Genomic DNA, 21106 nt, shown 5'->3' on the forward strand with positions numbered 1-21106 from the left:
GCAAATTGCCTGGAATATAGCTGCACTCGTTCTGTCACTTATTGTTATTTTCAATCACTGGGTTTGAACAATTGATGTCTAGGTCGTCTGCAAGATCTCCATATAGACGATATTCATGTTTTCGGTTTCTCTCCAGCTTTTGCAAGTCCAGTCTTTACCTTGTTGAGCCATAGCTTGTATAGCCCTCCCTAAGAGGTTTGTCCCACCAACAGAAAGTTGAGTGATCATGACCCAATTTCCCACATGACAATTGCCTTACGATTGTTGAGTGTAGACAAGCTTTTCAAGAAGGGCGGTAGGAAAGACTTCAATATATCTCGTCTTCCTGTTTGATGTGAGGTATGTGAAAAGTTTTGACAGATGGTCATGAATTTATCCTTCTTGTCCAACTAATACCTGATTACGGAATATACTCCATTTATGGAGTATGCTGTCTACTGTCTGCATTCCCCCTCAAGGCAAAATTCAGCAATGATTCTAGAATATTCATCTTTTATATGATTTCCATATTTCACATATTTCTGAGTATCGCAGTTGGAGGTGTTAGGTATCCATTTTGTAGGAGAGTGATCACTTTTTGACAATACTGTTGCATGTATCAGGCCATGAATGACAAAATGTAAAGCCCCAGTGGGCTCAGTGACCTGCTTTGGCCTCATTGGACACCATCAACCATGATGTGGCTCATTTTGTCAAGATCCAAGGTTGAAGGTTAAGTTATGTGATGAGAGGTGCCAGTGGTTAAGTTGGTTTTGTATGCTTGATTTGAATTTTGTACAGTCACCCTGTGACAAGTCATCAAACTCATTTGTATCATCCAACATCGATCCTCAGCCATCATGGTCCAACCTTCAACGCCCTTTCGCAACTCTCCCTCAGTCGACTCCCTCTCGCCCCGTATCAACTCTGCAGACAGCCCGCTTCAACGTCAGACTTCTGATCTGAGTCATTCTTTCCGATCCTCGACTTTGGCTGTTTCCGAACCACATCTCACAGCTGGTGATCCGGCTAATGGAAGTGACGTACCGGTCGAGCTCCTGCGTAGCGTCATTCTTGGTGACCCGCCTCATTCACCTACAACCCCTCAGGGTTCTGTAAACTCTTCAACACCGGCCGCTACAGGCTCGCTAGCATCTCCAGCCCCAATAGCTCAGGCACCCTCGACGCGTGACCAACAGCTCTCAATGGCGGCTCGATGGACTCGTACAGTTGCTTACATACCCGCTCACACCTTTCCACCTGTTAAGCATTTGCCTGGTCATGAGCGAAAAAGGATCCTTGTCACTGGAGGTGCAGGCTTTGTGGGTTCACATCTGGTGAGTCACATTTAGACTTATTTGAGTTCTAAAACACGAATTCACACTCATTGTGAGTGCATCTTTGTACGGCCGCTTGATCGAATGTCAAGGTGGATCGTCTGATGTTTATGGGTCATGATGTTACAGTGCTTGACAACTTCTTCAGCGGCTCGAAAACTGGGGTGGCCCATTGGATGTAAGCCTATTCAGCACTTCGTGGGTTTGATTACCGTAATGCGAATACTGATGTGATCTTATGTTAGTGGACATCCTCATTTCGAGTTGGTCAGGCATGACGTGGTGGACTCTTTCATGATCGAATGTGATCAGATCTATCACCTTGCATGTCCGGCAAGTCCAGTCGCATATCAATACAAGCATGTTGAAGATTTCCCTGTTATTCTTATTCCTTCGAGTAGCCTTATCCATGATATTCCACGGACAGCTGACGAGACCCTTTGAATCTAATGCTGCTTCTCAGCTCGATTAAAACCATGAAAACAAATTTCCTCGGGGTCAGTTCCGTATGATATACCAACCAGCAATGCTCTGGTACAGGCTTCGCAAGCTGAACATCATGGTTCCTTTCTTTCTAACTCCTGGTTCATCTTGGGCCGGTCACGGATGCTGCATGATCGGGATTGACACAGACTATGAACATGCTGGGCCTAGCAAAACGAACAAAGGCGAGATTTTTGCTTTCAAGTACCAGCGAAGTCTATGGTTCCCCCGAACAGCACCCTCAAAAAGGTCTTTGTCGCCTTCCATCTATGAAATTCACCATCTCCATCACTTTTTGCTTCTGAAGACTGATGTCAACATTGTTTACATCTGACATATACAACTGAACTGGGACATGCTAGAGACCTACTGGGGACATGTAAACCCAATCGGGCCGAGGGCATGCTATGACGAAGGTAGGTAACAAGGTGATGGACCAATCCTGAAGGCTTTGTATGATCTTCTCGCGGAAGAGGGATTTTGCTCAAATGACTCCATACGTTGTTTCAACTGAACAGGCAAACGAGTGGCTGAAGCTCTCACATACGGGTATGCACGTGAAAATGAGGTTGAGGTGCGAGTGGCGCGGATCTTCAATACATATGGACCTCGTATGAGTCCCAGCGATGGCAGGCTTGTCTCAAATTTCATCATTCGGGCTCTCAAGGGCGAAGCTGTGGAGATTTACGGTGATGGACTTCAAACACGTTCACTGATGTATGTCTTTGACCTCGTCGACGGGCTTATTGCACTCATGAATAGCGATAGCGAGTCTGTCAGAGATAGTCCAGTTAACTTAGGTAGCACTGATGAGCACAGTGTGCTTGATTGGGCACGGACGGTAATTGAAATTGTAGAAAAGGTGAGAGGGAAGCAAGTTAGGGAAGGACAAGATGGATCCGCCACAGAATCAACAAGAAGTGAAATTGTCTTTAAGCCACCTCTGGCTGATGACCCACCTCGACGTCGACCCGATACAGGCAAAGCGCAGGAGCACCTCAATTGGCAACCAAAATGGTCATCCCGGGATGGAATTGAAGACACTGTAAAATTCTTTATAAGTCTTCAAAGCTTGGATCATCTGTAATAATCATATTGGCGTTACACTGCTCTGGCAGATAAGATCCGATGTGTAGATCATCCTATGAATTTTGAGTAGGAAGGAGAGTGTAGCAGAATAGGTAATAGCTCGGTCTAACACATTTTGACCGCTTCATATCGTATAATCTAAATATTGTTCCATCATGCAACTATACAAAAACTGAAAAGAGTCACTGTAACAACAAGATATTTCTATAGACTGGTATGATCATTGGGCAAGGTAACCGGCCTGAGGCTATGAAGCCCACATAAAATTTCACCAGGACGAAACCCCACGGATGGGACATGAGACATCTGGAAAGTGGCGCCCAGACATGCAGCAGAGGTGTCTGTGATACCGGCAATGTTAAGGAATATCACGGTAGGAGAAAAGCTTCATAGGGAGCAGCAGAAAAACATAAAATGAAAACCAGGCTCTTGACTCTTGAGTCTCATCGCTTACGATCTTCGGGCTTTATATCCCGATACAACCCACTCACGATCAAATCTCCTGTATAGCTCTAGAACCGTTTACCGCAATCCACCTTCACTCAGCCTTCTGTATGACGTACTGATAGCTGAACGTTGTGATAATCTTTCTCAAACGAGTAACGACGTCTCATGTCACTGGTGGGCACATGGCAAGGTAGTCGCAGGTGGCCGTACACTTTATGATTGAGAGAAAAGAAGATGTAGATGCCAAGTGATGATGCATTGATCGTACATTAACTCGCATGCAACGTGTCTTGTCGCAGAAGCTGGTCGGGCAGATCCGGGGTCCAACCGGTTTATATACGCTGACTCGAAGTTGCCTCATCCAATGATTCCGCGCTTCATAGTTCACCTGAAGTCTCTATCAATCTCCATGCTGATAAGGGCAATGGGTAATGCCTCCCTCATAGTCTTACTGATCATAAGCTTCTCGGTGGTTCTGCTAGAAATTCGGGCATATGAAGATTTGGGCAAGTACGCAGGTAAGGCTCTGTACAATCCAACACTCTGTTTTACACTCAATCAGTAGAACTATGCATGAGGCAGCAAGAAAGAGTGTAAGTCAACTTGTAGCTAGCTGTGTGGGATAACAAGTGACCTATAATCACCAGCGGTGGCAATAGAGGTGACCAGCTTGTCTTGATTGCGATGTGGTCCCGTAGGCAGGAGGAGACGATGCTGGTTCGCAATTGTACTGACAATTTGTTTACTGCCCATTTGGCACCACAAACTCTACAGGACATTTGACTCCTCTGAGATCTCCAGACCTACGTCAGCCTTATCCTTGCAAGCGTAAGTCATTGGCACAATAGATGAATCTGAATTCACCTAGCATAACTAGAGTGGAAAGCTTACATCCAGGGCTATCATATTCCGTTTGCAGGAATGTCGTCGGATGACTTGGAAAGGGATCAGTATATGGCTCTGAAAAGACTGCTCGGGATGAAGAAGAACGAGTTGGCAAGGTATCCCAAATCTGACCTTTTGAAGATATTGGTATACTTATCACGGCAACTTGAAAAAGCACACGCTAGATTTGCCGCGAAACGACGCAAGGCATCAGTGAAAGGGAAGAAAAGACGGCGCGTAAAGAAACTCAACCTATACCTGAGATGTAAGTCTGATTCGATATTCACTCTTGCTGATTTTAACCAATTTCTTTTCATAACAATAAAACTTGTGATTCAAAGAACGCTGACATCCTTCATTCGTGACCTTCAAAATGGAAAGCCTTGACACCTTTCTTTCAAAGAATGAACACAATCTTTTCCCAATACAATGATACCCCCTCGTTCCGAGGCACTCAAATGCCTTCCCTATCATGTATGACAATGAGGTATCTACTCTCATATGGTGATCCTGGTCTAGAGGAACTAGAGATGAGTAATAGAGAAGCTAGAGTTGGATTGGAGATTGGAGTCACTGGGTTATTTTCTCATTGCCGGACTTCTGACCTACCGCCCAATAAATCATCTACTACAAAATACCACAAAATAAATTAGTCAGCAAAGGATTTGATTTTAAAGTACGATATACACTAGTTTAATCTTTGGATGCGTGGAGTGTGGATAGACTGTTACACATTGGACAAATTATTCATGACGTTGATCGTCCCATTGATGTCTATAGCCGCCTCTTTCTTCTAGGTCTTAAAGAGTATTTGGATTGCCAGTAACGGATTGTTATCTTCATATACTGTTTGAGCTTCCCAGTGTATGTCATGCAATTATAAAGATGCTCAGCCCTACTGACCGGCGGGGACAAGACAGACAACTCTAAGGCTAAGCCGAGTTGATGCTTGCATATATTGTATTTGAAATGATCCAAATTTGTTTCCAAATGTCTTCATCACCAGCAACCTTGGATCGAAAATTCTAAAAGCTTTGCAGAAAAGAACTTGATCAGGTATGTGATCTTCCAAGGATGAGATTTTGGTCCAAATCTTTCTTTGAATACAAAAGATGGCTCCAATGCGAGCCTTGGGTGTAAAAAACCACGGTGTATGGCAAACATATTCTGCTCTGATCAATAGGCACTGCTGCTAGGTGATCCCAACCATTCAAATTGAAATGTGATACCAAGGATTCAATTTCAGCCATCATAAATCAAATCCAACCACTGAAACACAAAGGCGTATGTACAAATTCAAAATCACAGCAATGACTCTGACCATTCTCCATCAATACCATATCAGACCGGTGGTGGCTTTGATTTTGTGCACTCTGTACAAGCTATTGAGGGTGATCACCGAAAAAGTTCACATGTTAGAAAATTAATATATTGTTTTGACAAACGATGAAAAAGAAATAAGACTTACTAATGTAGGGAACATTCTCTGGTTTATAAGGGCAAAGGTACGTGTGACCACCCGAGTTGGTACATACTATATGAATGAAGTTGAAAAAATAAGGGAATTGATAAGGATGTAATTCATCAAGCAAATCCCACGACTCGGATTGAAAGAGAAAAGGATAACTGACCATAATTGCCGTTCAAGTGATTGACGTACCGAGTACATTGTTGATCACTCGTGCCATCACCATTCTTCTTGATTGTACAGTTCTTCATTGGTACCCATCTAGAACCTATAGATACACGTTGATGTAGAACGAGTGGAGAAAAAGGTTAGGGTAACCCATCTTTGAAAGATGAGCAAGGAGATAGAAATATAACAAATTACCATCTCTTTGGCAACTGGCTGTTGGGCAAACCCATGCGTTTGCATCATCATCGCGGCAAGCTTTGAGACAGAAGATGAGAGATGAGAGATCAGATGATGGTTTTTGAAGGAAAAGGTTGAAAATTTTACTGACCTGCAAAATATGCAGGCGATAAAATACCAAATGCGTATGTACATTTAACGGTAGCTGTTTGTGAGAGTGTAAAAGCAACTTGTGTGATCCATATGGAAATGAATATAATACAAAGCCGATGGGGAGATTGGAAGGATAACATGATGATAATGATGATGTAGCAGTATGCGAATAAAAACGAGATTATGCTGATTTGTGATGGGAAGACAATTTGATTTGCGAGAATTGATATACGAAATGTATACTAGAGTGTGGGGAGGTTCCGAGCCAAGGCCATAGAGCAGGGTTCACTCATTTGCACCGAAACCTCAGGGATTTGTTGCAGTCTCAGAGTCATAGGGCTTGTCCTTGGCAACACTGGTTCTCCCAATGGCCCCTTGTTCTCGTAATTACCATCCCATGTCACGAGTAGAATAATTTTTCTTCCCTTTTGTCAGACTTGGAAAGTGATCTCATATATCTATTTCACACAATTGAAACAAATTGACTCGGCAGTGTAGGCTACAACACTGACCAGTATCATCTAACCGCAACACTGGCCAACCGCCGAGGAGTATCAGTAGGTATCAGCATGCTCCTGCTGTATGCCCGGGGTCATTTTTCGTAGGCATAGGCTTGCTCTAGGATGTTGCCTCAAGGCCCTTCGCGCGACGTAGAATAGATGATCGAGTTTAGATTACAAAGTACCCTGGCAGTACATCACAGGCGGGGAGCATTTGTATTACCAGTGCAGGTGTTTCTATCTTCCCATACCATTCAGACTCACCTGGTGATGACATGCATCAAATGTATGCTCACCCCGAATTACTGCTGGGGACAAGACCTGCAAACTGCTTTGAGGAATATTTGACAGAAATCAAATATTTCTTTAGATACATTCATCACCCGCACATTCACCTAGGATTCAGGGCGCCAGAGACTGTTCGGAGGGAAAGATGGGATTGTGATCTTCAAAGTCTCAAATTTTGGTTCAGCATTTTCCATACATACAAAAGATGGCTCCGATGGAAGGAAAGGCACCAGGGTTATAAGGAATAGTGACTATTTTCTCCTCTTAGACAATTTCCATTTCATGGACATGAAATAAGGTAGCTTCTTTGAAGATCTCATCTTTTATTTCACTTTTCTTTAGCTTTCAACAGAACAACTCAACGACGTATCTACAAATTCAGAATATCGGCGATGATTATGACTATCCTCTAGAAACCAAATGTATATCAGGCCCGGTTGGTATTCGATTTTGTGCACTCTGTACAGGCTATTGAGGGTGATTACCGAAGAAGTAAACATGACAGTGGATTAGTTTTTTTTAACAAACAATGAAAAAGTAATATGACTTACTAATGTAGGGAACATTCTGGGGTTTGTCAGAGCAAGTGTACTTCTGACCACCCGGGTTTGTACATTCTTTATGAAGTTGAAAAAAGAAGGTATTTTAAAAGGATGTAATTTATTAATTGGACCTTATCAATGGAAAGGAGAGAAAACCATAACTAACGATAACAACCGGGGTAAAGGTAGTTGTAACGTGCACATTGTTGATCACTCGTGCCAACACTGTGGTCGAGGGCGCAATTCTTCATTGGTACCCATCTTTTACCTATAGATAGAATGTTGATATAGAACGAATTGAGAGAGACGTTAGCTTAGACCAGCTCTGAAAGATTAATGAAAAGATAGGAAGATAACAATTCACCATCTTTTTGGCAACTGGCTGTTGGGCAAACCCATTGAGTGTCACCGCTATCGCGGCAAACTTTGAGACAGAAAAGGAGGAATCAGATGACGCGCTTTAAATGAAAAGGTTGAAAAGTTTTGAATACTGACATGCAAAATATGCAGGGGTTAGAATACCAAAGTCGTGCATACATTTAACCGTGGCCGTTTGTGAGAGTGTGACAGCAAATTGTGTGATCCATATAGCAATGAATACAGCAAAAAGCCTGTGAGGAGATTGGAAGGATAACATGATGGTGATGGTATATGCGAACAAAAACGAGATTAAAAAAGTTTGCAATTGGAAGAAAATTGATGGTGGATTTGCCAAGACATATGTACAAAATCTGCACTATGCGAGGGAAGTCCGAGACAAGGCCGTATGTAGCAGGGTTAACTTATTTACGCCGAAACCTCAGGGATTGAGGTCTCATCCTTGACAACAGTACATCTACTTCCTGATATGCTGCCCTTTTTTCTACGTTGCAGAAAGAGCTTAGGCGACCAGACGCCACAGTCCACTGGGATTACAACAGTTTTTCATCCACAGTGCTACCGATTGACACTTTGTCAATGAAATTGCCAGTTTGATTTATAATACTTCATCCTCACATCTCATTGTTATTTGTTCATCTTAGACAGAATTGAAATGATTACTGAACCAAGAAATGTAATACTCATGCATCTTATGGAAAACAGGCAACCAAATCAACTCTACAAGTTGAGGCTTACTTCTACTTTTACATCTATTCTAGTGAAAGAGGGTTACTTAATGAAAGAATCATTTCAAACTGATTTCAAGCTCCTTAGCAAGGGAAGGAAGATAGAGAGAGACAGAGAGAATGGTGTGACACAAGCTGACTGCTAAGTCAGAAATGAGGTGTTTATAATGGTTCAATGGATCTATAAAGATTAATTAATTGAGTGCACTGCCAAAAAGTAAGCAAAGAATAAGGCACTGAACTCAACCACCAAATAATACAGATGAGAAGGCATTATCCTGTTAAATTTTAAACACATAATTTCTCAACCTAGCACCAATTCATTTCAATTACCTCAACTTTTGGACTGATCTGGATGTGATTGTCTTGTGATATGTAATCCTAAGCATCGCATTGCAACAATTCCATCTAAAGCAATGAAGGTTTCATCTGAATCATACTTTGCATGTGAAGCTGAAACACAAAAGCCACCTCTTGATTACCCCTTGTAGTGCAGCAGGAATCTATCCAACAGAATCTGATTGATTATCTTGAAGAAGAGACAGAAGAACATTGTTGAAAACAATGACATTTGTTGGATGAAGTATCAATAGAGAAATGACAGGTGCAGAATGACTTGAATGAAACAAATCCAAGTTGCCTTGACCAAATAAAACAATTATACCATCAGAGGCTTGATACATGTTGAAGTTTGGGTCTGTTGGGAGAATGTGGGGTAGATCACCAAGATCACAAACCTGTAGTGTTGTGGGGTGAAGAAACATAGGGTGAAAACTGTTGAATTTTTTAAAATATAATTGACACATCATTGGCCCTGTGAGTGGTATTTATGATCTCCTTGAGGTTGTGTAATCAGATTAAATATTCCATGGATTTTACTGTGATTTTACTTACACATTTATTTATTTCATTGCTTTTTTATTTTGAAAAACCATCAACTTTTGTTTTTCATCCCAACTTCTTAACAAGTAATTTTGAAATTAAATCAAAAACTCCTTTAGAAATCTAGAGAGCCTTCCTAAATTATCTAAAAAACATTCATAGGCCTCAAATATTGTGGTACTCATTCATGTAAAGAATGGACACTCTGTCAAGGAGTTTTCAGGGTATCAATTTGTAGTGCTGTACATATGGGAGAAAAGTCATGTGGTGGGCGCGTTATTTTCAAAAAGACACGCCTGGTTGCGCATGAGAGGGGTTGGGCGCGCTGGGCACCTCTTTTTGGCTGGGGGCACGAGAGGCACAAGAGGAACAAAGCAAAACAATACATTCAAGTTGATAGAGATCAACAATCCCCAAATAAATATTCAATAACATCATGTGAAACTGAATTGACAATCAACATCAAACTTACCTGAATACTTAATAGATACAGAAGGATTGAAATTGAATTATGTGCCATTGTGGATATCATGGATTAGCCAAAATTTGGACAAATGGGCCACTTCATTGTGTTTAGTTGTAGTGGAAATATCTGTTTGAATGCTTTTCACCCTGTTCTTTGGGGTTTTATGTACACCATTGGTGCCTTAATTTTGGCTTCTTGGCCAAGATATTGCTGCACAATAGGTGGAACATTACCTTTTATACAATGGAGTACATAGGATGCAACCCCAAATTCAAGAAACAGGTTGCACCCAGGGGTGCTTACAGAGGCTTCAACAATGTGACATGCTCAACATATGAAAGAAAAGGTATGCAATTTGCCAATTGGTATCTGTAATAAAAGCCATCTTTTTGAAACAGAATCTAATTTTGTTAATCAAGATAGAGTCAAATAGAGTGTTCTTTGTTTTATCATTGTTTTAGAAAAACAGCATCAAATCTCTGAAAATGGCTGTATCTTGTAGCTTTGTTGGTTAGGATACAGTTATGTCTAATACCAGGACAAATTTCCTCTTTCCTGGTACCATAGAAGGTTGTGTATGTTGGGAGAATTTGAGATAAATTGAAAACACCTAGCATTGTTGGGTAAAGACAATGTTAGAAATGATTGGAAATCTAGCTCAAGTTGTAATCTTAATGATAAATCCATTGACAAAGCCAAAGAAGGGGGATAATCAACCTCCAGGTGAGATAAGGATAACATCTCCTCTTGGAATGTGCTTTTGTACAGGTTCATCATTCTTTGCAGCTTAATTTTCAAATTCTTCATTATTGCCAACAATGTAAAAGCCTTTCCATGCCTACCACTGCAGTCTGCAAGGCTGATGATAATGTGATTGCAAGTGAGCTCCAGAAGCGCAAAGCATGTTGTGTTGGGCCAGGTTGTGGGCTTGTGTCAAGGTGTTTTTTTTTGCTTTTCTTTGCACCTAGGGGCCACTGGGTGTGTGAACAAAGACATTTTTGTAGACATGATTTATCTCAATTGTGATCCTTGGATTAGCAGTGCATCTATCACATAACAAAAATGGTATCTGAAGTAGATATCAAAATCAAACAACTACACCATCAAAAAAATCAAACTCATGGGCAAAAAAGGTATTCAAATGTGGGTTTTCTGCAAGAAAATCCACAATATCAGATTCTCCCAGGGCATAAGTTTCCAATAAACCTTTAGAGTGGTATTTCAAACTGTTTTCAACAACTCAAACATGGTATTGGTAATGGATCTCTTGGTTTTGGAGCAATACCTCACAAGGTGCACCAACCCCCTTTTTGGCATTCATTTTGTGCTGCAACACACATATCATTAGGTATGTTCAAGGGGTGTCTTTTGTGCCACGCTCACAAACTGAGTTGTTGGGAATACATACATCAAGTCTTCTCCAGGATTTGATTTTGTGGATGCAGAAATATTGACTGACATCAGATGGGGCCATCCACAGATGGAAATTTTGGTAGATTGGAAAGATTGGAACACTTATATTGGAACAATCAGGGTGCTCTACCTTGGCTGTCTTCAATATCAAAAAACAAGGATTCTCCTTGGATCAGATTTAGCATATTCTCCTTGGATTTACCTCAAGTTATTATGTGTGGCTTGGCCTCAATTCTCTATGGGCTCAATGTGTATTAGGTACAAATCCAAAGTAGGGGTATCCTGAAGGCACGAGACACTTTCAATTCCTACATACTTGCTCTTTCCACCATTTGCATTTTGTAACACCTGTAGGGCCATACCAATTGGCCTTGATTTATCATCATCATCCAAAATGTGTTGCTTCATGATTCTCCAAAAGTCCAATTTTGAATCTTTCTCTGTATTGCTGGGATTGAGCTTTGTACCTCAAAATATCACAGGCATCTTTGGGTAAAGTCATTCCACCTGAACTGGTGTTGACCTGAACCCAAACCAAAATTGCTGGTCAACAAACTGGCCTTTCAGTCACAAAAGTCAAATGTCTGCCTGATGATGGGCCTAAATTCCAACCATTTACATTACCACCCTTTTGACTAAAATTTCAACCTTCAACCATTTTTGATACTAACATAGGTAAAATACGGGCCCAAATTTCAACATCATTCATGACAACCCTCAGGCTCCATAGGAGCATCCCTGGGTCATGTGCCATTGTTCCTTTGGGCACCTGTAGCATTCAATGTGATACATAATTTACAATTCAAAAAATCCAAAATCTCATTGAATTTGCGCAACCTCAAGCCAATTACCAGTCACTTCATTCACTCCAATCTTTTGTTCTGACTAGATGGCAGTGACCTCCCCGGTGTGCTCGTCTCCCTACAATTACTATGCTTACATAGGCAGTTAAGAAACTCACACTTTGGAAAAACTTGTCAACGGGTCCGAACAGCTCCTCTCAAGGACTCCTTTCGGCGCCTTTGCCCCTTTTTCGCCCCATATCAGGCCTTTTGATTTTACTATGTATGTATGTGCTGCTCATTGAAGCAGGTGCAGAGATTATTTATCTGGGGCATGCGCAAGTCGAGAGAAGAAGCCAGAAGCAAAGCGCAGCTTCATGTAGATCCCATAAGTTGGAGGGTGAGTTGATGCATGCACTGGGAAGCGCAAAGTCGAGGATGTTTGGCAAGCGAAGTGGGAACCTTTCTCAATCGAAGGCCGAGTTTGAATTACGTTGAAACCCTGGTCATGTACCTCAGCTCGCTTTCCTGAAGTTTATCGTACACAACCAAGTATACTGCAAGAATGAAGTTCAACAAGATCATATAAGTGTTTGCTGTGCGAGTTTGAAGCCGACTGATTCTATAGGATGCATGCAGAGGTTTGCTCCGGAAACACAAGTCATAAGTCTACGGCGGATTTCCGGCTTGTTGAATGTGATGCGTGAGCCGGATTGCCGTGTCCGGTGCATGAAGCTTTAGACATAAGATGTTGTTCTGATCGATATCTTGTATTTTTAACTCACACCCCTTTTTCTCCGCTATCTTGATATCCACTACGAAACTGGTCTCAACTTGTGCAAGATCAATCAAAGATTATAGGTAAAAAAAGATAAATTGGTGACACAGTTTTACAATTGTAAACTTTTTTCACTTATTTTACGTGGATTTCCAAGAGACTCTTCAATTTAACCTATTCAAAACTGTGAGTGTGTAGTTCCCGTCCGTGGGCCCCAGGGTAAAGGACGTGTGAGGTGAACTGTAGTGTGTCATAAGGAGAAAAGTTATGTTGAGGATGAATATGTCCTTTATATCACTTGCTTTCCCCCCTCTCAACTCGCATTAACCCCATCTCATCATCACTCACTCTCAGATCACCTTCGAGTACATCCATAGATTTTATTGGATATCGATTAGATTAGATCCTCATTCATTTAATCACCCTACCTCCTGAATCTTGCTGCGTTGAAAAAGCTCACCTTTTCTTTACATTTACGAGTCCCTATATCAACTCATTCAAGCTCTTGAAAATTTTTGTCTTATCACTTTGAAATCCAATCAAAGCTTTGCTTTCATTTTGCCCATTCCTCAGTCTTTCACGTCATTTACATACTCGATCATGCCTACCTCAGACTTCTTCCAAGATTCTGCTTCATCGCTTAGTTTTGACGCAATAGACACCAATAAATCGTATTCTGATTCTAAAAGCTTTTTACTTTTGCTCCCCGGCTCTCGTCCCACACACTCTTCAAGTCCTACACCGCCACCCAACGAATCCGTCTCGCCACTGATTCGTCGCACCTCACTTTGTCGACCACAAGCTCGGCGACTTCCTTTCAATTTATCTTTCACACCTGTTTCTAAACCTGATCCACCTGTCCAAGCACCCAACCGATGCCGTCTTCTTGGTTTCACGCCACTGGCCGATAAGACGAGCTCTCCAGTTGAACCATCAGATCAAAGCTTCTGTGGCCAACCTACACCACGCGCCAAAGAATGTGCCCCATGTGCGCTCTTCTTCACTCGAGCAGACGTCTTTGTCAGTACCGAGATGGTTTCCCAAGGTCTCCTTGCACCATCTCACGATCATTATTCACCTCTTCAAATAAGTCTCAGTCAACCACAATCCGATCCAATTTATTCAGAGAATTACTTTGATCAAGAAAATGGATTACAAGATGAAGTTTGCTCAGCAACCAGTTCGCCAGCACAAAGCGCGCTTCGATTTTGGGACGGTCCTGCTACATCCGCTACTTCAACTAGAGCCTCTTCACCTGTCTCTTCATTAGACTTTTATTGTCCTACTCTTGCACTCACGTCTATGCCTATTACTATGCCTATGATGACAAAGAAGAAAGGAATGAGAAGAGCTAGATCTTTGCTGGGTAACTCTCTAGAGAATGAACCTGATGATTGTTGGGCAGATGACGAAGAAGAAGAGGTTAACTTTCAACAATCTAATGGGAATTCTACTAGAAGAATGAGCGAGCCTAGTGGTGGGAAACCTAAGATGCCAAAGGCACTTGAGTTGTAAAACTTAGGAAAAAAGGATTTTAAAAGTATTTCTGTGGACCTCAAATGGACCGAATAAATGTAGGAATAGGGGGTGGTTTCATATTTATTTCTTTTTTACACTTATTGATAACTAATCCTAAGATTTTGTTTTCGCGAACTTTGATTTAACTAGGTAAAAACTTTCATCTCAGGAAGAAGGAAAGATTGTTAAGAGAGAGAGAATGAAAAATTCGGGAAAAAAATGCTTTCCATTTGTTTTATAGTTCCGAGAAAAAGTTGAAAAAAAATATGAAAAAATTGAATTGTAACAAAGATATTTTAAAAAACGTGAGGTGGAAAATTGAAGAAGGTTTTTTTTGTAATCTGGTCAAGACTTAAACATGAACTTTTAACCATTAACAAGACTAGCAAGTAGCGTGAAGGAATTTTTGTAAGTCAGCTTTTTCTTTTAACCTTCTTGGAGCAAATAAATTTACTGATTCAATTGCACTGATAACAATACAGTATATGTATGATGATAAGATTTGAATAAAATTTATTTTTGAAAAAATCCATGAAGGGCCATAAAAACTAGCAATGCATGACATTGTACTTTTCGACTGGATTTTACTTTCCAAGTGCAGTGAAGGATTGAGTCTACCCAAATTTCGGTATCTTTGTTTTTCTTTCTTTGTCCTTGGAGTTTTAATCAGATCTTGAGGAGTCTGTATCCTTCCAGGTACGAGCCAATCCAATGGTATCCAGTAGCTGCTAATCTATAGACAGCTTACTTGCTTTGATCTGAATCCTATATTCATACGATCTGCGTCAACTGTGTAGACGTGATCGTTGTAAACACTTCTGGCTCACACAGTACATCAATTCAAAAAAAGGATAGGTGCCTTGAATACAAAACTTTATGAAGATAAATGTCCCTTTCTCTCAGAAACTATGTCTCCTGACATCTTAATAAGAGGCATAGGTTACAGCAAGATATGAGACCAGTTTATCATATTTTTCCTAGAATTGGGCCCTGTGACAATGATAGCCTGGAGTAAACGTCACTTTGAATTTCCCATCTTCTCATAATATTCAACTCTTTAGCAAATTCGTAATGGAAATAACTCTCCAAGAAAATCAAGCAAGGGTTCATTATAACTGCCGATAAATTGTTTACCCAGAAGTAGCTGAAAATATACCCGGTTAGGACTGGAGGAGAAGAGCTTTGAATTGAAGCCTAGGCTGCGAGACCAAGAAAATTATCTCGGTTAGACTGCGATGAAAGTTTTTGAGAGTCCCATAGAAGATATCAATCAACTTGCACATTGACTCTGAGTCAACCTTCAATGAAAATCTGTGAGATGAGCTATGTGCCCCCTAGGTAATTATGTACCCCCCTAGTCAATTAAGCTTAAGTCTAAGTCATAGTGTAGGGGTGAGTGCTCGATCAGCTCAAGACTTCCTGCTGATTACCACTTCACACAATGTTTCAATCAGACCTTATCTCTTCTCGCGCCTTATCACCCTACTCACTACCTTCAATAATAATAGGAATCCTTCTCTTCAGTTTAATATGTTTGAGATTTCTATTATTCCCAAACCGAACCAATCGAGGGGGTAAATCAGAAGATCAAGTAATAGTTTTAACTGGTCCAATGTCAAGTGGAAAAACAAAACTTTGGTCAAGATTAGTTTATGGTTCAGATACGATAGAAACAATGTCAAGTATGGTTATCAATTCGGCTTTAATAAGGGAACCATCAATGATGAATTCGAATCAAACTAAATGTGATTCAACAAATGTGGAGAAACGATCAGATGTTACGAATACCAAAGTTTTAACTTGTATCGATACTCCTGCTCATCCTCGATTACGTGCTGAAGCTTTGGCTTCTCATTTGATTAATTCGAATCGAGTTATCTTTGTTATCGATACTCAAGTTGGACTTAGCGGAAAAGGTCTTCGGGATACCGGCGAGTTAGTGATACACAATTGAAGTCAGGTTTAGTGTGATTGAGAACTGACTGAATTAATTTTTGTAATCTCAACTTGATACTAGTTCTCTTAATCTCGTGCTTTCATATCTTTTACTATTATCTTACCAGCGATCAAACATTCAACTACCGCAACTCGCAATCTATCTTAACTCATCTGCTCCAAGTTCAAAGATAAGCTTACAGCCTGATCGCACTGAGAAGACGATTCCGAAAATCAATGCGGCATTAAACAAAGAGCTCAACCGACGTAGGATAGGCTCCACCACCACCACGGGGGCATCTTCTTCGTTTTACATGTCATCAGCTTCAGCCCGACTTGAAGCCATAGAAGCTATCCCAGCTACTCAACAACAAACATTCTGGAGCGCTTTTACTCGTTTGTTCAAACCAGAAAGTATTAAAGGTTTATCTCGAGATGGAAGCTCAGAATTTTATACGTTACCAGATGAAGAAGGGGAATTGATGAGACTACTTGATGACGAAGAAGATCAAATGATTGGGGTAGATAAAAGCCTTAACGGATTCGAGCGGTATGAGAAACTTTCTGGTCATCAGATTCAGTGGATCGTGAGTACACCCAGTGACCCACATGGCCTGAAGGAAATCTGGACATGGATAAAGGAAACTTGAGCGAATTGTGCCATTTAAAAAATTATGTTTCTTCCAATCAATTGACGTACATAGCTAGATTCGGTGAGGTCAATGTAGAAGTCGACAGGACCTATGTGATTTTATCGGGGTTAGGGACCTATCACTGAAAGCAGGAGTCGTAGTAAATGCTCCTCTAAATGATGATGCACTTATTCTTGCCTCTGCGACACCGAGCCCGAAAATGCCAAAAAGACCGCCCACAATTCGACATCAAAGATGCCAAAATGTCACATCAGGTCATAAGAATGTGACTCACGGTGGACCGATCAGCTCATCTCTGACTGGGTACATTGTAAAACTGCGGCATTGAAATGTTTCGTAAGTGTATATTCAAAGGCGCAAACCAAAATGATTTGGTAGTATTGTAGAAGCAAGCTGTTAAGGAGTACAATCTAGTGCAAAGTATAAAGTATATCATAATTCTATTTCTTCTGCTTCTTAGCAGGTCGTTCCTCACTAGACTCACAAAACAGTATGAATGAGTAAAGTTACATACGCTTTGTTCGTTAGAGGGGAGTAAACAAGATAAGATCTTTATCAAGAAAGATGCGACATACCTATCAGCCCGTGTCTTCTTCTCGGGTGCTTCGTCTTGATCTGAGTCCGAGTCTGAGCCTATGTAAAAGGATTTCAATAGATCAGGAGGTTGATTGAAGTTAAGTAGACTGCATAAGACTAATACGGACCTCCATAGTTCGAATCAAACTCCTCAGCCACATCTGAATCCTCGGAATCCCCCTTGAAACTTTCGTCATCTGTAAAAAAATCACATCAACTCTTCCGATCAGGTTGAAATATCTTGGTTTCTCAAAGCTGACCTGATTCATCATCTTCATCATCACCACCACGAGCAGCTTTCTTTTCACCTTTCCGACTATCATCCGCACTATCCTCATCCATCGGTTCATCTTCATCATCCGAAAGAGCTACAGCAGCTGCAGTCATCGCATCTTCATTCATCTCATTCAATACTTTCTTCCCTTTTCCTTTAAAATATTCATCAATCACTGTATGTTCTTCTTTACTTAAACTTGAAAATTGAAGATCCACTTCATCCTTCTTCTTTAGAACAAGATCAAATGTTCTACCAGATTGTAAAGCTCCACCTACCCTTGCGAATTTAACTGAATGGAGATCAGAGAGTGCAACAAGTAAAGGTTGTTTTGAAATGAAGAGGATATATTTGTCGAGGAAATATATTAGACCCTCGTTAGTCTTCATACTACATTTAACGGCTGTTTGTCCGGTAACGCTACAACAGGAAATCAGACTTGATTAGAAACCGCATTTAGCATATCATCAAGCTTAGTCAACGGACCTTGTGAAATTCTGTGGGAATATGATTTTTTTCCTCGCTAGTCCTTTGAAAATGATGGATACAACTTCATGGGCTTGTCCTTCCACCTTATTATGTTCTTGTTGAAATGTAGATGTTAGGGTCTCACTGTGGTTAAATAGAGAAAGCCAGGAATCAGACAACCGTATAGCTTAGAAAATCAAATTGACAAACTCGTCAAGATTCAATTCAGCATCCATCTCCTCATCCTTTGCAAATTGCATTACTAAAAACGGATACCGAGTTTGACCTTGTCGTATCGGTGGATCGAGTTGTACCTATATTAAAGAACGCCACAATTTCATCAAACCACGATCTCATAATTCGAGATAATTTGAATGTAGATAGTTTTCTTACCACAAAGTTGAAATGAATGTCATCTGGCTTAGGCAAGAGAAAAAGACGTAGAATACTCGAATATAATACTTTATAATCATAAGTTTTACCACGTAAGCGAAGGAAATCGGAGTACATATCAATATCGTATCTTCCACGAGGTGTTGTACAAAGCACGTCAGGGAAAGTGACGATTCCTTCTCCTTGAACCCGACCAATTTCAGCTTTGTCCATGACCATATCATGAAGAGCTTGAGCAGCACTCATCCCATCACCATCACCATCACCCGTATCATCTATATCACTCCCAGCATTAGTTCCATTCTCAGCTGCATTATTTGAAGATGCATTTCCTGGTACATATAATCTTAATTCTACCAATTGATCGGTGACTGTCTTTCTTGCATTCTTGATTGATCCTGAAAGTCCATCGGCTTTGGGTTGTAAAACTGCTTGATCTAAAAATTCGAGCGCTACTTCTGTTTTGGTGATTGATGCATTATGTACAAATGCCAAAGGTACTTCAAAGGCTGGCTTTCCTGCTACCATGAAAGCTAAATCGGAAGCTACAAAATAATGACGTTAGTAATGTCCTTTGAGCAAAAAAAATGGTCAGATCACCTTGAACATCAGCTTTTCCCCAATTCCATCCTCGTAAACTCATATCCTTGGTTTCCAATGTCACATGAAAATGTTGTTTAAATAAGTTGGCAAGTTTATCATGATCCTGTAGTTTGAAATCGAAAGTTTCAAAACCTAATTCTCATATTCTTGGTGAAAGAAAGATTCTTCATACATCAGCTCGGAATCCATCAAAAGTTGTCCTTCGACGATCTCCAATCTTGATATCTGAACGATCTCGGTTCAATCCAATCCTAAGCTGATAACCTCTTGCGACTCTGAAAAAACAAGGAAACATGATTGTGTGAGAAAACGATTCAGATCCGATTTTCAATCGTAAGACTAACTTGATCCATTGAACCCATTTAATTTCATCTTTGGGTACTGTCACCACTGGATTTGCATCAACAGGTTTCCAACCCAATCCACTCGCAGCAATTCGTAACTCTATCAAAAAGTCAACTTGAATCAGTCTGAAGTAATAAAATGAAGTATAATAGAAATCGAACTGACTTCCAGGAGTGGGACCTAACCCTCGAAAGATATTTTCAAAGTCGGCAATGGCGGCAGTCATATTGGAATAAAGTATAAAAGGTGAAGTTACTTCAGATTGAATAATGATACGCGACGATGAGCGGGCGCGTCCAGAAGCCCAGCTCTGATCGGGTAGTCTTCGGTACTTCTATGGCCATGGTCCGATCTGATTACATGTGTCCATTTACATATACATTCTTGAAGTTGATCGATGAATTTCAAATTGCATTTCAACTTTCTGCATTTTCACTCAAAACTTCAAAAATGTCTGCAAACCCACATTGGGACCCTCTGTTGGTCCATCAACCTAGTCAGTCGCTATCAGTCTCAGCTGTAAGTTTTCTTCCAGATCTCTTAGATTTAGGGACACCCCAAGTCCTTATGTCTGACTATTGATATTTTCCTGTAACAGCCTCGCCCAGGTCTTGCCTCCACCACTCTTCAAGGGCAACCTGAAAACAAAGACGAAGCAAATGTCGAGTTTCCATTCACCTTTGACTGTGAATTCTACGTACCAGACAAGAAGGTGAAATCAAGGCTCACGAGAACCAGTTGCTCTGGATGTAACGTTATTTGGAATGGAAACAACTTTGATCTTAACGAGATCAAGTTAAATTGTATCAATGCAACAAAATATCAAACTAAAAAAACTTACCACGAAACCCTACTCAAAAATTCAATTCATCAAAATGAGAGATCTGGAAGATGGACTGCTTATATTAGATCGAGTTCAAAGTTTCCTAAAACTATAAAGAGTCGGGTCGAATTAAAAGAAGAAAATATTCAAACTTGGGTTAAAGAGGCGTGTGCTCTTCATCACCATCGAGAGGTTGGAATATCTTATGTCGAATTAAGCCCTCAACAACAAAAGGCTAAAGTCCACCGGGTGCGTTCTCTCAATCTACCACAGTCTATGGATCTTCTAAATCAACATAAATATTTTTAGATAGCACGGATTGAGGCTTTGATAGCTTCGGAAGAGCGAAAGAGGCAACGTCGAGAATCCGGAGAACATCCAGAAGATACTGATGAGGTAAGTCGATACCATTTTTTTCGGCATTTTTTAGTTTTCCTTCATAGTTATGCTGACAATCTCTTAATTGACTCAGTCTGAATCTGATAATGAGTCTTCTGTAGTCTCGACACAGCGAAAGAGGCAACGTCGAAACTCCAGACAAAGTTCAGAAGATATTGACGAGGTAATTCAATAGC

The 21106-nt window shown here is 40.7% G+C and overlaps 7 protein-coding genes across 7 annotated transcripts; 4 read left to right on the forward strand and 3 right to left on the reverse strand.

The window, feature by feature from the left end:
- Positions 1-1184: 1184 nt before the first annotated feature.
- MELLADRAFT_32271 (uncharacterized protein) lies at positions 1185-2886 on the forward strand (the record flags this gene model as incomplete). The annotated part of the gene is made up of 7 exons (XM_007403624.1): positions 1185-1316; positions 1409-1494; positions 1562-1653; positions 1752-1813; positions 1949-2048; positions 2162-2215; positions 2318-2886. 7 exons carry the CDS (start codon positions 1185-1187, stop codon positions 2884-2886), a joined length of 1095 nt encoding a protein of 364 aa, XP_007403686.1.
- An 858-nt stretch (positions 2887-3744) lies between these two features.
- MELLADRAFT_101267 (uncharacterized protein) lies at positions 3745-4873 on the forward strand (the record flags this gene model as incomplete). The annotated part of the gene is made up of 6 exons (XM_007403625.1): positions 3745-3845; positions 3898-3928; positions 4034-4052; positions 4110-4163; positions 4213-4485; positions 4602-4873. 6 exons carry the CDS (start codon positions 3745-3747, stop codon positions 4871-4873), a joined length of 750 nt encoding a protein of 249 aa, XP_007403687.1.
- Positions 4874-5561: 688 nt separating this feature from the next.
- MELLADRAFT_123222 (uncharacterized protein) lies at positions 5562-6326 on the reverse strand (the record flags this gene model as incomplete). Its single annotated transcript, XM_007403926.1, has 5 exons — positions 5562-5602; positions 5689-5754; positions 5852-5956; positions 6052-6111; positions 6185-6326. 5 exons carry the CDS (start codon positions 6324-6326, stop codon positions 5562-5564), a joined length of 414 nt encoding a protein of 137 aa, XP_007403988.1.
- A 1075-nt stretch (positions 6327-7401) lies between these two features.
- MELLADRAFT_87005 (uncharacterized protein) lies at positions 7402-8153 on the reverse strand (the record flags this gene model as incomplete). The annotated part of the gene is made up of 5 exons (XM_007403925.1): positions 7402-7442; positions 7526-7591; positions 7683-7784; positions 7881-7940; positions 8012-8153. The coding sequence occupies 5 exons, from the start codon at positions 8151-8153 to the stop codon at positions 7402-7404; spliced, it is 411 nt and encodes a 136-aa protein (XP_007403987.1).
- Positions 8154-13543: 5390 nt separating this feature from the next.
- MELLADRAFT_58606 (uncharacterized protein) lies at positions 13544-14458 on the forward strand (the record flags this gene model as incomplete). The annotated part of the gene is made up of 1 exon (XM_007403626.1): positions 13544-14458. The coding sequence occupies one exon, from the start codon at positions 13544-13546 to the stop codon at positions 14456-14458; it is 915 nt and encodes a 304-aa protein (XP_007403688.1).
- A 1444-nt stretch (positions 14459-15902) lies between these two features.
- On the forward strand, positions 15903-17046 carry MELLADRAFT_101271 (uncharacterized protein; the record flags this gene model as incomplete). Its single annotated transcript, XM_007403627.1, has 2 exons — positions 15903-16396; positions 16479-17046. 2 exons carry the CDS (start codon positions 15903-15905, stop codon positions 17044-17046), a joined length of 1062 nt encoding a protein of 353 aa, XP_007403689.1.
- Positions 17047-17874: 828 nt separating this feature from the next.
- MELLADRAFT_51330 (uncharacterized protein) lies at positions 17875-19934 on the reverse strand (the record flags this gene model as incomplete). Its single annotated transcript, XM_007403924.1, has 8 exons — positions 17875-18319; positions 18386-18511; positions 18578-18681; positions 18761-19305; positions 19361-19466; positions 19536-19638; positions 19708-19807; positions 19874-19934. The coding sequence occupies 8 exons, from the start codon at positions 19932-19934 to the stop codon at positions 17875-17877; spliced, it is 1590 nt and encodes a 529-aa protein (XP_007403986.1).
- Between the last annotated feature and the right edge of the window lie 1172 nt (positions 19935-21106).

This window comes from Melampsora larici-populina, assembly GCF_000204055.1.
Source record: "Melampsora larici-populina 98AG31 unplaced genomic scaffold MELLAscaffold_1, whole genome shotgun sequence".
Classification (NCBI taxonomy): domain Eukaryota; kingdom Fungi; phylum Basidiomycota; class Pucciniomycetes; order Pucciniales; family Melampsoraceae; genus Melampsora; species Melampsora laricis-populina.